This window comes from Drosophila kikkawai, chromosome 2L (assembly GCF_030179895.1).
Source record: "Drosophila kikkawai strain 14028-0561.14 chromosome 2L, DkikHiC1v2, whole genome shotgun sequence".
Lineage (NCBI taxonomy): Eukaryota > Metazoa > Arthropoda > Insecta > Diptera > Drosophilidae > Drosophila > Drosophila kikkawai.
In genome coordinates, this window is record NC_091728.1 from 11,064,024 (window position 1) to 11,081,315 (window position 17,292).

The 17,292-nt window shown below is 40.7% G+C and overlaps 4 protein-coding genes across 4 annotated transcripts; 3 read left to right on the forward strand and 1 right to left on the reverse strand.

The window, feature by feature from the left end:
* The first annotated feature begins 401 nt into the window (after positions 1-401).
* Positions 402-2,082, forward strand: LOC108082879 (uncharacterized). The gene is made up of 3 exons (XM_017178460.3): positions 402-885; positions 944-1,112; positions 1,179-2,082. Exons 1-3 carry the CDS (start codon positions 512-514, stop codon positions 1,908-1,910), a joined length of 1,275 nt encoding a protein of 424 aa, XP_017033949.1. The 5' UTR covers positions 402-511; the 3' UTR covers positions 1,911-2,082.
* A 16-nt stretch (positions 2,083-2,098) lies between these two features.
* LOC108082672 (uncharacterized) lies at positions 2,099-2,671 on the reverse strand. The gene has a single exon (XM_017178170.1). It carries the CDS (start codon positions 2,669-2,671, stop codon positions 2,099-2,101), a length of 573 nt encoding a protein of 190 aa, XP_017033659.1.
* Positions 2,672-3,962: 1,291 nt separating this feature from the next.
* Positions 3,963-5,511, forward strand: LOC108082714 (uncharacterized). Its single transcript, XM_017178222.3, has 3 exons — positions 3,963-4,327; positions 4,387-4,861; positions 4,910-5,511. Exons 1-3 carry the CDS (start codon positions 3,963-3,965, stop codon positions 5,321-5,323), a joined length of 1,254 nt encoding a protein of 417 aa, XP_017033711.1. The 3' UTR covers positions 5,324-5,511.
* Positions 5,512-6,254: 743 nt separating this feature from the next.
* On the forward strand, positions 6,255-8,076 carry LOC108082683 (uncharacterized). Its single transcript, XM_017178184.3, has 3 exons — positions 6,255-6,865; positions 6,955-7,123; positions 7,175-8,076. Exons 1-3 carry the CDS (start codon positions 6,501-6,503, stop codon positions 7,892-7,894), a joined length of 1,254 nt encoding a protein of 417 aa, XP_017033673.1. The 5' UTR covers positions 6,255-6,500; the 3' UTR covers positions 7,895-8,076.
* The last annotated feature ends 9,216 nt before the right edge of the window (positions 8,077-17,292 follow it).

A 17,292-nucleotide genomic window follows, 5' to 3' on the forward strand; every position in this document is an offset into this window, starting at 1 on the left:
AGCCATTAAGTTCGCACAGTGGTACTTGAATGACTTAAAAAAAATATAAATTAATCGGCTTAGATACATATGTATCTGTAGATGCTAATTGTCACATTTTGTACAATTATGTAAATTTGTAGTGAATGAAAAAAATTTAATAAAATAATGATTAAATATATATACATATATATCTTGGTTATTTGTTTTTTTACCACTCCATCTTTTGTATATTCACATATTTTTAAACAGTTTCTGAACAAATGTTTAAAAATCTTGTCTAAACCCACTGTGCCAACTATTCAACGCTTATTAAGTTTATTTTCACGATGACACAACAGCCATTTGAAGAGCACGAAATTGTCGTCGGAATAGTTTCCGCGGCACAATAGCGCAAACAAATATAAAATGCTAGGTTCGCCTGCGTCGTCGCCTCAGTCAGCTCCGAAAGGTGTGCGTGAAAGACTTGCTCAGACGGGAAAAGTTTAGAAAGAACAACTCTTTACCGATTACGTGGTTAAACAGCTCCAAAATGGTAGTCATAAAAAATGAGCAGAAGATTTCGGTGCCGGAGTATCTGAACATTGAGTTCTTCACCGAAACCCTGGAGGAGGGACTACGGGAGACAAAGGTCACCCTGAAGGAGATCAACTTCGAGTGGGGCAGCAATCCGGGGGACAACTACTGCTCGGCCATCTACCGGGTCCAGCTCACCTTCGCCAAGTGGGTTGATGGCAAGGAGTCGGCCAAGAACGATCAGCTCTCGTTGATCGTTAAGACCATTCCGATAACAGAGGCCACCCAGTTTCTGGAAGACGTTAGTGTATTCATCAAGGAGAAGCAGACCTATACCGATGTCCTTCCCCGATTGGATATTCTGAGTCGTGGCGACAAGTTCGGAGCCAAGTAAGTGTTGGCACAGAATTCTGGTAACGAAACGAATAACGTGACTTTCTTGTTCCAGGTATTATCATTCAGTAAAGGCCCCTGTGCAGACCATCGTGTTCAGTGACCTCAAGGTGGAGGGATACAAGGTAGCCTCGCGTGAAGCTGGCTTGGACTGGAACCACGCCTCCCTCATTCTGCAGCAGCTTGGAAAGTTTCACGCAACCTCCATGGTGCTGGCCAAAAAGGTAAACACAGCGGCAAACAACACGGGAGATGAAATACAGTTCTTATTGCGTTTTTGTGTCTCGCAGGATCCTGCCATCGTGAAGCAGTACACCCGCGGCATGCTCAGCGAGGATATTCTAATGAAGAGCGACACCTTTGAGGTCATGTTCGGCGGCTTCCTTAAGGGGCTCATCAAAAGTTCCGCCACCTGGCCCGGCTTTGAAAAGGTCAGCAAAAACTTACAACGTCTCATGGACAACTTCCGGTCTGTGTGTGTGGCTGCGGCCAAGCCGAAGCCCGGAGATCGATACGTTGTGCTTAACCATGGGGACATGTGGACCAATAACTTCATGTACGCCTACGACAATGCCGCCCAGCCGGAGACTCCGACGAGGGCCATATTTGTAGACTTCCAGCTGAGTTTTTATGGCAGCCCCGCCTGTGACCTCAACTTTTTCTTGAACACCAGCGTGAAATTGGAGCTGCTGCAAGGGCGGCGCGAGGAACTGATCAAAGTTTACTATGCGGCCTTCAAGGATGCGCTGGAGTACGCCCGTTTCGAGGACATTCCCACATACGAGGACCTGCAGTATGAGCTGCGAAGCCGCGAGACCTACGGACTGTTCGGCCTGTTTGCCTTCCTGCCAATGATCACTATGCCGAAGGAACTAGCCCAAGATAATAGCATTGAGAATATGCAGGACGAGGCCTTCAAGCAGCGCAAGATGGACGCTATTTTCTCGCAAAAGTCCCTTAACGAGTACCAGAAGTGGGCGTTGAAGCGTGCCGACTCCCTCGGCGTCTTCAGCGACTATTAAAAAGTAGTTTGGTTACACTTTCAAAACCCTTGTGATATAAATGTGGTCGAGTTCCAAAAAGACCGTCTTATAATTCTTGAAATTAAATTAATGCATCAAAATATATTTTTGTGAAAACAATACTAAACAATTTGGTTTAAAAAAGATTCAAAGTAACAATTTAATTACCAAATCGCTAAGATAATCTTTCAATTTAAGCTCCTTAACTGGTTATTGTTATTATTCGTTTGAACGGACACAAGGTGACCGCCCATTTTCTGGCATGTGTTGTTCGAATTCTCATCAAAAGCCTTCTCATTGATGTAATACGACATTAGTCCGGTCCTTGCCACTTTGGTCAATATGTCCTGGATCTCTTTTAGTTGGTTTTGTATTATTTTCTTTTCGTTGAGTTCTGCTGCCAGCTTATTTTCAATATCTTCCAAACGCTTCGATAAGTTCGCCGGGAGGTGCTGGGTTAAAGTATTCTTCAGGGCGTCCTTGTCCTGTTGCGATTTTTTAACAGTATCCAGGGTTTTCTGCATGTCCGCTAGCTTGGTGTTCATCTGGCTAAGATCCTGCCGACTCCCGTTTTCACAGGTATCCAAACTAGTTTCTTTGGTCTTCAAATAGCCCAGCACTGGCTTCATCGCCGAGAAGCAGTACGACCCGCACATGGTGGCCAGTTCTTCCGTTTCATTTCCATCGGCGCACTCCGTGTTAGCCAGGGATCCATTAAAGCAAAGGATCAAGGAGAATATTGCTGCTGCGAGTCTGATCATTCTGAATGAGTTTTAAATTGGAACTGAGAGTGACATCCGCTTGAAAATTCGTCTTGTCTTATCAATATAAAAGATTTTTTTTATTGTATACTTACCCTAGAAAAGTGTATTATCATTTAAAAGGAGACATATGCGTCCCTTTTCATTTCTTTTAACACATTTCCATCTACTCCTAGATCTACAAATTAATTTTTATTTATTTCTGCAATAGGGTATATGCTAAAAGGTCCTTTAAAAGTACCAGAGAAACAATCAATAGTAAAAAATCAAAATTATATTATATTATATTCAATATTATATTGAATATTGTTTCAACTCTAATAACAGTTATCGTGTTGAAGGGTATATAAACTTCGCTATTGATTTCACAAGTCTTGCCTGCTTATGCTGCTCAAAATCTGGTAAATATATATAAGTACTTATCTTTGCCCCAAGAATTATATAAAAAAAAAACACTGGAATTATAATATAAATATTTCAAATGAATTTCCCACATTGGTTCCTGACAAAAGAACACTTTTATATTTAATTCATGATATTCTGCATATATATTTCCGCTGACGCTGGCTTTTCGAAACGCAGTTAACAATAATATATGTATAAGAATCTTATTGGAGGGATTTTTAAAGGTAATATATTTATTTCAATGTCGTAATAGAATCTCACCGATGAGCAATTTTTTAAGTGTACATGTTTTAGATAGACCTTCGCTTTTAATATATACAAATTTTATGGGAAATATATACGAACACTGAGAGTGAAATCATCTTTAAAAATAGCTCTTATCAGTCAGAGGTCAAATGTCAGCCATCGAATAATTCCAGGAATTAGTTCATCAGATTTATTCACAGGTCGTTTTCACTCTCCCAGTTTCAGAATGTTTAATTTGGGGACTTATCTTATTTTCGCGCTAGCTGCCTGTCTGTGTGAGGCATCCCTCGGGCCTGGACGGATCCCTTGTGATGCTGACAATGAAAACATCTTAGCTTTCTCAGGCTATTTCCCTTAATTTTTTAAAATTTTATTAAAATTGATTATTATATAAATAGTCAAAATACTTAAATATGGCTCCAACTTTATTTAGACTTCAGCTGGGTTCATCAAACGTTAATACCGCTAATCCATTGAATGCTTTTTCATTGACTCAATTGAGTAAGGTCCGGTCCAAGATGCGCCCCCGATGACCCAACCCATTAAGATCAATTATAAATCGAATGCAGCATCGACGACCCTCTCTGAGATTTTGCATATAAAGTAGCTGGACCCACTGGCAGTCGCAAGTCAAATCGCCATGTCGGACGCTACGGAGGAGCCTCCGCTTTATTTAACGCATCAGTTCTTTAGGCGGACGCTGGAGCATGGACTGCAGCAGATGGATCTGCACGTCCTTGAGGTGCAGCTAACCAATTTGACGCGAGGAGGCGAGAACTACTGCAGCAACATCTACCGAGCTCACATTAAATACCGCAACGCAGAAGGCAGCGTCCTGGAGACATCTCTGATTGTCAAGTCCATGCCGGAGGAGAAGCAGGCGATTCTGTCCCGCCTACACATTTACAACAAGGAAAGCATCTTCTATATGCACATAAAGCCCAAGCTGGAGGCCCTTATGTGGCGGGCACACAATGTCTCCAAGCCGTGGACGATGGGTGCCAAGTGGGTGTTTGATTTTTTCATTTCACTTTGTTTTCTGGGTTAATTTTACCCATTTACAGGCATTATTACTCCACCACTCAGCCGGAGCAGACCATCATCGTTGAGGATCTGTGCTCCGAGGGCTATCAGCTGAAATGTCGTCAACTGGGTCTCGACTTGGACCACTCTGCTCTGGTGATGCAAAAGCTGGCCCAATACCATGCCCTCAGCATGATGATGGCCGAATGGGAGCCGGAGACGATCGTGGATCGCTATCCCTTCGGTCTGCTGCACATGGACGCCATCAAGTCGAAGCCCTTCAAGCTGCTCTTCGGCACCCAACTCCTGAAGCTGGCCGCCCTTGTGGGTGACTGTGAGGGATTCGGCTCCATCACCACAAAGCTCTACCGCTACCATGAACACTTTACTGAACGCATTCTCAAGGCTGTCTATCCGTTGCGAGGAAACTACAATGTGCTTAACCACGGCGATCTGTGGATAAACAATATATTCTTCAACTACGATCCCCAGTACAAGGTGCAGGATGTGAAAATTGTAAGTATTGTCTTTGGAGGAGCCTTCTCACCTAATAGCTTTTTTCAGATTGACTTTCAGTTATGCTTCTATGGTAGCCTGGGCTTCGATATTAACTACTTTCTGAACACCAGCTTGGAGCTGGAGGTTCTGCGTTGCCATCGACAGGCGCTCATCGACATCTACTACAAGGCGCTGGTTGAATGTCTCCAGGACCTGCCGTGGACAAAGGCCTTGCCCAGTTACGAGGGCGTTATGGAGGAGATCCGGGAACGCGAGGACTATGGTTTCTTTGTGGCCTTCGGTTTCTTTCCGCTTATGAGCATGATTGGCGTCGACTCGGAGGACAACTCACTGAAGAACTTCCACGACGAAAGCTTCGCGCGACAGAAAGTGCAGCTCATGTTCGAAGGCAACGCTCGCACCCTGGAGAGCTTGAAATGCACGCTGAAGCGTCTGGATGAGATGAAAATGTTTGACTGAAATTTGAACAACTATAATATCAATATATATTTATAAATCTTTAACTTAAAAATTATATTAGGGAAATATATATTTTAATCTAAACTTCCTTTTCTATTTATTAGATAATATTGTACTTGAACGCACTTTGCGTGCGGTTAATTCCACAAACAAATTATATTTAATAAAGACATGCATCTATTTTCAATTCGTCAAATGAAACTTAAATTGTTGAGAATTTTTCACTCACTTATTTGCATATTAACCCACTTAATTATTAAGTCAACACACATTTTTACGCCCCAGCCTTCCAAATGGAACGTGTCAATTATCTTAAATAACAATCTTTTAATTTAGAATATTAAATATTCTCTCTGTGTCTCAAGTTTCAAATCACATCGTCACGTTAGTCAAGTTATACAAGTCATCAAACTGAAATTGTCTGCGGATATTCCACTGAGTAATATGGATATAACTAGTTTTTAATTAGAATATAATTTATGATGACAAAACAAATTATTTTGATGTAATTATTGCCGCACAAAGCAATACATTTACTAAAAAATATATAGAGCCTGGCCTTTAGGTTGTTTAGTTGATTAAACTACAAAGATTTTATTTATAAAGTAATTATTATATAATAATACTAAATATTACAATAATAAAACTCTATTGATATATAAGCATTATGTCACTGGAATATACTTTTATGGTTTTATATTTTATCAGATAATTGGATTTGTGGGTACTTAGTAAGTAAGCGTTAAGCAAGCAAAGACCATAAAGATTCGTTATCGACTAATCAAATGGATATTATGCATATATTTTGTACGAACAAACACTTGATAAGATAATTGCCAGTCAATCATAGCGAGTGGGATCTAGCCAGAGAAAGATGAGAACAGAGTGTTGTTAGCAAAGTTGAATTCAGGAAATTGAATTAGTAGCGAAACACGCATGCGAAAGGTCGCCATCTCCGGGTGTTGCGTGTTTCGAGAATACCGAGAAATTAGAGAACTTGTTGTCGCCTATTAAGAGAATTCCAACTCAGTTAAAGTATATTTAAGCCATGTGCTACATATATGTGCATCTGTAATTAATTCCGCCGCTGGAATCAACCGAGCCAGCTCTATAATTTTGCCTAGGCGAGTATATAAATTGAGCAACGCTTGCTGGCTGCTTTTCAAACGATCGCAAAATGTGTAGCATTGTGTGCGACGCCGAGGTTACTGCTCTGCCCAGTTACCTAGATGTGGCTTTCTTCGAGGAAGCACTGGAGAATGCCCTGCGGACGGCGAAAATCCAGCCGTTGGCCATTCACATCCGAATGGGCAGCAGCACCGGTGAGAATTACTGTAGCCAGATTTATCGGGCAAAGGTATCATTCAGACGTCCCGGACAGGCGGAGCAGCACCTTATGTTCATCATAAAGCACATTCCTCGCCTGGATTCGGTGGAGTTTATTGAGGATCTGCAGGTTTACCTAAAGGAGAAGATCACTTATCACGAGGTGCTGCCCCGGCTCGAGCTACTGATGCAGTGCAAGCGACGTTTTGGACCCAAGTGAGTGGTAGTTGATATAATAAATATAGTTCTTATATAGTTCTTATATAGTTCCTTTTAACCTTATCTTATACCACCATCCATTTCAGGCTCTATCACTGCATCAAACAGCCAGAGAGCAGCTTAGTTTTTGAAGATCTGGGTGAGCTGGGCTACACAATGGCCTCTCGCGAGCTGGGCTTGGACGAGGAGCATTGCCGTCTGGTCATGGAGCGCCTGGGTGAGTTCCATGCCACTTCCATGGCCCTGGCGGTACTGGTAAGTTTTAACAGGAAACCCAAGTAAACTGAACTAATTCGGATTCCACAGGATCCCCATATCTTTGAGGCCTATGGTGACGGAATGCTCTCGCCGGAAGGCCTAGCAAAAGACAACGGGCTGCTAATGCGCTTCTTCTCGGGCAATGGCCAGGAGCTGCACACACTGGTGAGCTCGTGGCCCGGCTACGAGCGCATCGCTGGCAAGATCGGAAAATACATGCAAGATCACCGTGCCAATTTAGTGCGCAGTCAGGCCCCGCAGGAGAAGGAGATCAAGGTGCTTAACCATGGCGATCTCTGGGTCAATAACTTGCTCTTCAAGTACGATTCTGCGCAGCGGCCGCTGGACATGATCTTCATTGACTTCCAGCTGAGCGTGTGGGGCAGCCCGGGCATCGACATCAACTACTTCTTTTACACAAGCCTTAACCTCGAGGTGCTTCGCCACCGGAGGCCCCAGCTCCTACGCGCGTACCATGCCCGCCTGTCCGAAACGCTGCTCAGCCTTGACCTGGGCGTGCCCGTTCCCAGCTACGAACAGATCCTGGAGGAGGTGAATCGCCGTGAGGCCTACGGCTTCTTCGCAAGCTACGGCATCTTCCCTACCGTCAGCCAGGACAAGGCCCAGACAGCTGACAACAACCTGGAGAACTTCAAGGATGCAGACTTTGCCAAGCAAAAGGTGCGCCAGATGTTTGGGTCGCGACGTTTGGCGGATACCTTGCGCTACACGCTGCCCCACTTTGAGCGCGCCGGCGTACTTGGCTGACTTACTTATGGGACTCTTTAGTTGTTTTAGTCAAAGGATTTTGCTTGGGTAGCCATAAATACGAGTTTGTTGTTATCCAAAGATTGCATTTCATTAAGCTAATTGTTGCCCAGATAAATGCACGATGGTACATTGTCTGGGATAATTAAATAACCAAGCAAAACATGGTTAATTTTTGGATAGAGTTCGGTCTTTAATTTTATTTGAAGACACTTGTAAGCTAGACTTTAAGTCAAAAGTATCTTAGGATATTTTATTATAAAGCCAAGTCAAGTTGGCTTGGGTCATTCCAATTATTTTTAAATCTTAGTTGTTCCAAATTCAAAGTTCACAGCTTAAGCTTTTGGTTACGGTATAGCTTTTGCTTGAATTTCTGTTGCAAATTTGTGTTGAAATTTCCCATTAAAGTTCTTTGCTTATTGGGATATTTATGCCAATTTGTTCTCAATTTTCCCTGTGTTTTTCCGTTATTTAACTTGTGTCCCTGTTCGGAGTAGGTTTTGGTATTCGGTAATAATAAGGTTTACTTTTTTATATTTATTTATTAAGAGCTAAATAGAGCTAAATTATAAAATAAATATAACATGGAAAGCTCCCTTATACTTGTGAGTTGTTGTTTAAGAACTCAATTAAAGAACAATACATCATCCGGATATATGTATAAATGCTGTTCATTTAAGTATGAATGGATGTATGGAGAAGTTGAATACAATGTTTTCATTTAAGGTCTCTAAGATTCAGGTGTTTATAAAGGTGGATGGAGGGATGAGAACCAATTTGGAAGTATATCCCCTGCACTGCACATGTAAGGGGGGGCATAAGAATTAACATGCGAGTTAATTAAGCCGTCATGAACTGCAAACTGTAAAAACACGTGACATGCGGAGCTACTGTATACAATGCACACACAGAATGTTTAGCCGCGGGCCACTCAAAGGCGAAGAGCCAAACACGGCTGGCCTTTTAGGAAGCGTTGCGTTTTGTTTGTGGTCTCTAGGATCCTGAACCCCCAACTCACAACCCCTGCATTTGGAGTCAAAAAAACAAACGTTGATGGCAGCAAACAGAAGATAAAATATACCTTTAATTTTAAGTGCCATAAGGAAGCATCTGAAAAATGTTTATTTTACGATTTTTTAAACGCAGAAAATACCAATTAGGGGGGTGCCAACGAAAATCAACATCACCATTTTGAAATAAATATTTTAAAAAATATCCTACAAAATGTTACATCGTAACAAAACATTATTTTCTACTGAATTTATTTTCTTCAACAGTTCATGGCTTATTTTTAGAAGCCTTCTAAAGAGATTTCAAAATCCTAGTGATTTTTGATGCTGATTAAAAATCCACAAAATTCATTTGAGGTGTTAAAAACCTGTTTGTAAATATATAAGAGTACTATCAAATGGACACAGGCTTTAAGCCCAATCTGGATTACCTTTTCTCCCCACTCAACTCACGTAGCTTTTGTGGGCGTTATTTTTTTAATACATATGTGGAATAAATGTGGCGTTACGTTTCGTTAAACGAAATGCATTAATAAACAACGGCGCTTAAATGCGCGATTGGACACAAATTAGTGACCAGTGGCAGACGACCAGCTGCCCCCGGAAAATGAAGCCATGGACACCACACCTCCCGCCATTAGGGGACGCTGATGTATGCGATTTTAATCGTACGCTCAGACATAAACAACCAGAATACAGGACAGCCGAATTCCATGGCAACCCCGTTCCCAGACGAGACAAAAGGATAATGGAGTCGCCCGAGCACACACACACACACGCACACATGCATTCCAAAAAGTAGACACAACACTGACAGACGACGCACCGAATAAATGACCATAATCAAACACTTTACGCCTGAAAGCATGCAGCACTGTTTTCCCTATTTCCGATGCTCCCAACTCCCCGCCCACCCGATGAGCCCACCGACAAAGAAGACTTCGGAGAGCATACGATTTTCCTAAGCTGAGTAGCGCTGGCTTCCTATCTGTGCATCGACGGTAGACGATGTTGCCGGTGGCCAGATTTAATTAGTACCCTCCAGTGGTCCTTTAGTTGTTGAAATACTCTATTTAAGGGGAAAGCCTCTATGTGAAATACGCTTTAGATGCTCAACCGTTGACCCAGCTATAGATTTTCCGACTTTGAGCTGAATTTAAATCAAGTTTTGATGACTTACTTGGTAATTTTTGGCATTTTTATTGTAGTTTTATTTATTTAGTAATTACTTTTTAAAGGAATTTGATTTATTTTCTCTGTGGGAAAATTACTTTCCTTAATTTTTACTTATATTACGCTCTAGGTAAAACCGTTTCACAAATAAGTCTATTTCGTAGATGAGCTCCTTCGTTATACCAGGATTTTCTGCTCCTGTAAATTTCATTATAGCCCGACGCTTTGATCTTTTTTTTTTTCTGGGACTAGCTAGAGCCTAGACTGATTCGGCTGCCCTTTAATCACAGTTGGCGTAAATCAAACACAAACAAATGCCATCACCATCATCATTGCTATCCCGGACCGAGTTCTGTCCAGAAGGAGTGCGATACGTTCCTGCCGAAAACTGTTGCATACTGTTGGGTGACACAGAGGAAGGATGGCGAATGCTTTGCATTTTTAGCTGCGTGGCCGAGCGCATGAATAATTGATTTCCATTGCCGGAATGGCAACTTTCTGCCCATCCAGACCCCATCCTTCCACCCACCGTCGCTCTCAGTGTCGCGAATTCATTTGTCAGTTTGCTGGTCGGTTTGTCTGTTTGTCCGTTGGCTTGTTTATTTGTTTGTGCCGCTGTCGCATGCAACATATTTTTACTTGTGTTGCTCTGCGGGGATCTCCGCATAATTCCCACCAAGCCCAGGCCCTCGCCGAGAGCTCTGCACATTGTTTTTTCAGGCTGTCGCTTATCAGTTTATTTTTGCTCATGCCATTTTCATGTGCCACTGCCGCCGATCCGTGTTCCTACACTGGGAGGAAATATAATGAAAAGTGGCTAGAAGCACTAGTGTTTAGTGCAAGGGGTTTAAAATCTTAAATCTTAAAATCCACTGGTTTCATAGGATGAAATATCTTAAGGGGATTTCAAAACCCTCTGTAGTATCCAATTAAATAAAAAAAAGTTTGAAATGAAATATATTTCGTAATTCATTATTAAAAATTATTGATTTGCTGAGGGTATCCACTATATATGTAAAAATTAAGAACACAACATCAAATCGATCTGTTTATTTCTGTGTATCCCCTCGGTAACCCCCTCGAGCGTTGACGTATGGTTCGGGAATTTAATCCGGACAACGCATTAAGGGTTGCCATGGCTTCTGCTCCTTTCTGCGACCCTTGCTCATTTTGGCTAACATTTATTTTTGCAGGATTCAAACTTGTTTGTGACTGCATTTAATTTCCATAAATGCTTCCTATGCCGTTATGTTACAGGTATTAGTAATAAAAACTTATTACAGCTATTAGAGTGTCCAATACGGAAACTTGAATAGTAATTGCAGTGGTCAGCCTGTAAGAAAGGTCTCCAAACAGGTAAGGGTAGTATGAATAATAGTATAAAATAATTGCATAGTTCAGTTCAGCTAGTCAGCCAAAGTTAAATTATAGGCTTAAACTTGCCCGAAGGTCGACTTCCCCACATTTTAACTTTTAAACTGCACTTCAGTGACATTCCGATGCCTTTATTTAATACAGGAAGTGTATGATACTATATGGTATATGATAGGTCCGCGAATACATGAGCTCTATGACCAAAATGAGCTCTATCTAGTGGGTAAACTTGGCTATTTGGTGAGGGGAAAATTCTCAGAAAAGGAACATTTTCCTGCAGGGGAATCAATCCCGATTCCAGGGCATTTTTCTCTTGCTCTCTGGCTCTCTCTGGGGATATTTCCATTTGTTTTGGGTTATTTGGCTGCCAGTCGTGGCGGCAAATCTTGCGGGGATGATTTTCCTCGCCGATGTCGTTGCCCAGGTGCATTAGGAGCGAGGAAAAGTGTGCTTGGGCTTGCTCCAATGGAAACTGAGACACCAGTTGATTGCTGGGTTCGCATCTCCGGGCGAGATTATATTGCATTTGTTTTCTGTTGCTGGGCAGCCAGGAAATGACAGTCAAAGTTCACAGAGAGCGTGTGAGGTGGGGGGGTAAAGTGTAATTATCATGCGTTTTCCCATTTGCATTGGAGGGTGTCATAAATCAGTGCATTCATTCTCTCGAGCCCCCAAGGACTGTGTTGCCGGCCGGACATCCTGCCAGTGCATTGGGACGCCATTAAAAGGCTCAAATTATCGTTGATTTCCTGCAGGTACACATTCATTGAACCTTGGCATATACTCAAATTTTGGGGATGGTCAGTCATGGTGTCATATAAATACCTTTTAAAATGTTCTTTATAATTTAAAATGTAACCTTTTTCAATTTTTACCTCACGTTAACGTTGCCTTTTTTAAAAATGGCAATGGTGTTATGGTTCGGTGTTATGGTTCTTTGAAACCGACTTCGCAAACACACGCATCAACATCGGTTTCCTTGATTCATATGTTGTGGTTTGACTTATGGTTTTGACTTGTGCTGACATTTTGGGCCTGACTTGTCGCCCTACTTCCAGGCTTTCTTGCACCTGCCAAAAACACACATTCGTGTGTAAGTTACTTGTATACCCTTGCTAGGGAATTATAGTTTTGCAACCCATTAAATGAGACTTGTTAATTTTATTGCACTAAGAACAAAAAGCTCTAAAAAATACAAAAATATTCTGATGTATTCCTACCTTAGTTTTGAATCTGTTCTAAAATATAGTGTTTACTATTTAATCCACAAATATGTTTAAAGGTTATTTAAATTTATAAAATACTTTGTAAGACAATAAATTATTTAAAATTATTAAGCAAATTCATGAACAATGTATTTTTAATATTTTAATTTTCAATTTCAATATTTAAAAATTGTAACTCGCACACACTGGGATATTAACAATTACCTCTATCAGGCCTGTTCTAGTTTCCACTTCCGTAAAATTTATTCGGATTCGGATTTCCCTGACCTGTTCTAGTGTTCACTTCCGAAAAATTTTTACGGATTCGTATTTCCCTCTGTTAAGTCTCTGTTAATTTGCAGACGAAACGCACGGAAACTTTCCGTGTGCCATTTGGCCGGCGGATTCAAATCCGCAAAATCAGAAATTAATTATTTTAAAATACAATGCGATTATGTATATTACAAATGTTAATTGTAATATATTCCTTGAAGTTTTGGGAACATTATTGCATAACTGAATTAGCTAATACTAACTTACTTAATTTACAAATAATTATTTTGTGGGTGCACCTTAAAATCGGTTCGATTCTAACCTTCAGCATTATTGCAAATCCGCTGCCGCTGTGTCGTATTTGAGAGGGACCATTTAAGGGTTGTCAGCGTTTTTAAAAAAAACGGCATATATTTAAGATTAATTTCGAACAATTACTTTTTATGTTGTTTTACAATTAAAATATCTGCTATTAGGTAAAGTATATGAAAAAGTGTTTTTCTTTAAAATACCAGCCAATTCAATCCACAAACTGAACTAAATTTTATGCGAAGGGAATTTTTTCTAAACCCTCGGCAACTCTACTTTCCAGCATTTTGCCACCAGAACAGCTGATTGCAATTACAAATATTTCAAAATGTTTATTTCCTGTCTTAATGCTTATTCCTTAGATTTTATTATTTAAATTAGTGCTTCATTACTATCTATGAGTTGGAGACTACAGCGGGCCAAAATTTTATCAGCCCCTTTTAGCAAATCTTAGACAAGGGAATCTCCTTTTGTTGAAAGCGACCAGCTGATTTTGTTTGGGAATTTAAGGGAAATTTAAAAAATTTCCTTAAATCACCAAGGGAAATTCGCTTATGTTAAAGGGAAATCCGCAAATGTTATCAAATTCACTTCCGAGTGGAAACTAGAACAGGCCTGTATATCTTTTATTTAAACGTATTAACTTAAAATGAATAATAATAATGAAAGGGTATTTCAAGCTTCGATCCCTCGACCTAGGCCTTCATTCTTGTCGGTGTCACAAATGTCACTTGCCTGAAAACACATTTAACACATGCGGTTTTGTAGTACAAGCACGCATAGGCATCAAGGAATCAGTAAATAAGAAAAATATATAATAAATGGCAAGCGTTTAAAAATGGTTTTAAAGTAATAATGCCTTTCTGTAACCTGTAACATGAAACATTGTTACTATTTTTTTAATTTTATTTATATTTTCTTCCTTCACATATGGAAACCCAACCCCTCCAATAAAATTAACACTCAACGTGTTGCACACAAAGCTTTCAGCTTGCAGAAAGCCAACACAACTAATTAAAACCACTTTGTAGACACACGCATATAATGGTAAAGCCCAGCTGAAGACGCCAAGTTGCGCCGTTTTTTTTTTTTTTTGCATTAAGACAAGCAACTTGAGCCTTTTCGCAAATTTAACCAGTAAATATGTGGGCGTGGTAGCAACTTGAGCAGTCGGGAAAACCGCAGCGCGCCAAACTTCATTAAAAATGCACACCAAGGATGGAAAAGGCCGGTGGTGTAAATGTACGCCGCCAACAATTCAGGGCCAGGAAGAACCCATCTGCGCCAAAGTTGGCACTAATTTATGGCACTCATTAGATGCAATTTTCGAGCACCTGAGGAAAGTTATTTGGCACTCGTTCAACGCTGGCTGCCACAGCAATTGCATCCCGGCCAAATATAGAAATTGGGCCCAGAAGTCAAGTCCGACCAGCTGCCACAAAGCAGACGGAGACAAGTGGAGACCAGGCCAGGACGAGCCGAGTCCAGTCCAGCCGAGTCGAGCCGAGCGTAGCAGACAAAGGTTTTCCAATTTTCCACGCCATTAAACCAGGGATTTCAAAACAGACCATGCTGCTGGGAAACGTGACATGGAACGTCCTTTTTGCCAGCCAAGGCGTCTAACAAAAGACGGCCAAGTGGCATCTCAGTTTGTTGGGCGGAAACTGCAGCGGATCCAGCTCCGAAAAATGCGCGCATACACTCATTGAGATGGGAAGCGGAGTGATAAGTCAGTCGGACCTGATGGATTCCGACGATTCCATTTCGATATTATTTAAAGATTGACAATTTAACATTTAAGTATATTCTCAAGAATAAGACCGTGACAAAGTATTAGTTTTGGCCAGGTTTGTCAACTATTTGAAAACTCCATTAATAATACCTCTGAAACAATTGCTACGTAAGTTCAGGTGAAATTATTGAAACACTAACGTTCGATCTGCTGAAAGAAGTACAAATAAAGGCAGTGCTAAAGTGATTGGAAAACGAAGAGTATTTTCTAGCCATTCCGAGGAAAGCCAAGGGTATATTCATTATTAGGTAAAGTTATTATAAAAAGTATAAGTTTTACATTTTTTTTAATAGGAAAAAAGACGAATTACATCACTATATAAAACACTAAAAACAATATATATTTTTATTTCTAAACAAATATTTATTAGGACTTGTGGTCGATTGCAATATCCCCTCGACAATACAGAGCTCCGTAGTCTTGAAAGTTTTTTAACTTTTTGCAAGTTAACATCAAAAAGAACTTTACAAATCCAAACAGAAAGATATAATTTCTTTTAAACTTTTCTTTCGCTGGCCAACTTCAAATCAGCGACACGTAAAAGGGCGATCGTGTAGGATAGTCTTTTACACCTGCTAGTTACTTTGCAAAGCCTGGCACACACCTATACACAGGCTAAGAAGGCTGCTCATTAAACGTGAGACAAGGTAAAATGCAATTAATTGTCAACGCATTGGAGAAACAATTTTTTATAGCATTGATAGCAGTAGGAGAGAATCAATTTAATTGAAAAAGTTTCTGGGTTTCCGCTGTCGTTAGAAAAGCTCTGCAATTATCGTTAGTTGTTGTATTTGAAGTCCAGAGGCTGTTAAGAATCATCAATAAAGGTAAGAATCGAACTTTGACAAGCAGAAGTTTGTATACCTTTGCAGTTTGCCAATCCCAGCGGCGTTACAAACCTTTGGTTAAAATTGTAGTAACCAGCAAGGGCATTAAACTGGCGACACTGCTCTGACAGGATGCTAGAAAGCGATGGCAAAGGATACGACGACGGTCATCTTGAGGCACCTGGTGAAAACTTTTCCCGTGTTTTGTTGCCAAAGTGCAATTCAGCGTCAGCTTGAACTTTGCTTAGTTGCATGCATGACGGGAACTTTCCCTGCTTGGCGTGCCGTCAAAGGGAAAGATTGAATTTGTATCGCGTTTGCTTCAATACTCTTGAACAAATTAAAACATTATCAAATCGAGCTCACAACAATTGAAGCATTTAGTATTAATTGCTAAACGTTTATTAGATTAAATGGTTCTGGTAAGGATTTGTTGCCAAAGTTGGAGTATTAGGTAATTTTAATCATTAAGTTTTCAAATAGGTTGGCTAAAAGCTATACTCGAGAGTATAGAGTAAAAAGATATTTATTCTAGTAAGGTGAAATTGATATCTTGATCTTGAGTAGGAAACTGACAAGAGGGACACAACAAAAAAGGTATGAATAATAAGTGTAACTTGTTATAATTACTCACTTTCCTCAAAACTAGTTTTTCTAATACCTTGAAATCATTACTAATTCAGAGAAAGAACCTACAATGTTCGTGGTTTTTGGTTTTCTTCTGATCCTCGAGTCGTTGTAACTGTTTTTGTAATTAAAACTTAGTCGACGACAAAGACGAAGACGATGCCATTTTACAGTTGAAACCTGCAGTATTATTTACAGGTTTACGGAGAGGGCACGGTAAAGGGAATTCCCTCTTATTCGCCCGCAAGGAACATATAATTTAGCGCACTTTATTTGTTAATGTCTGAAGCGAAGCGACGTGGCATCGGGTTGCAGGTCGCAGGACCCCGACACTGTCACGCTCCATGTCAACAGTGGCAACTTCATTGTCTGCACAGGCATCGTATCGTGTGTGTGTGTGTGAATGGCGGTGACATTAAGTGCAGTTGGTTTGTCGATTCGCAGAAAAACGTTTGCAATTTATTAACTGACATTTGAAGTGTGTTGCCGGAAAGGTTCGGTGGCTGCCATTGGGGCATATGACACTTATTGCCTTCGGCAGGACGTTGTTTGATAACAGACAGACAGACGCCGGAAGGTAGGCAACGGCCCAAAAACTTTGCAGACAAACGAGGAACCCAAACCGATGCACGATCAAGGAAATACTAATAAACCTTGTATTTTTATGTTGATATGATGAAATTTCCAGGACAATGACGGAGCAACAATGGTACAACATATAACAGGAAGTCCTGGGAAAAGGCAAATCGATTTTTTAATGGTTATTCGCATATCAAGTGGAAAGGTCAAGCGATTAGCCAAGCAAAAA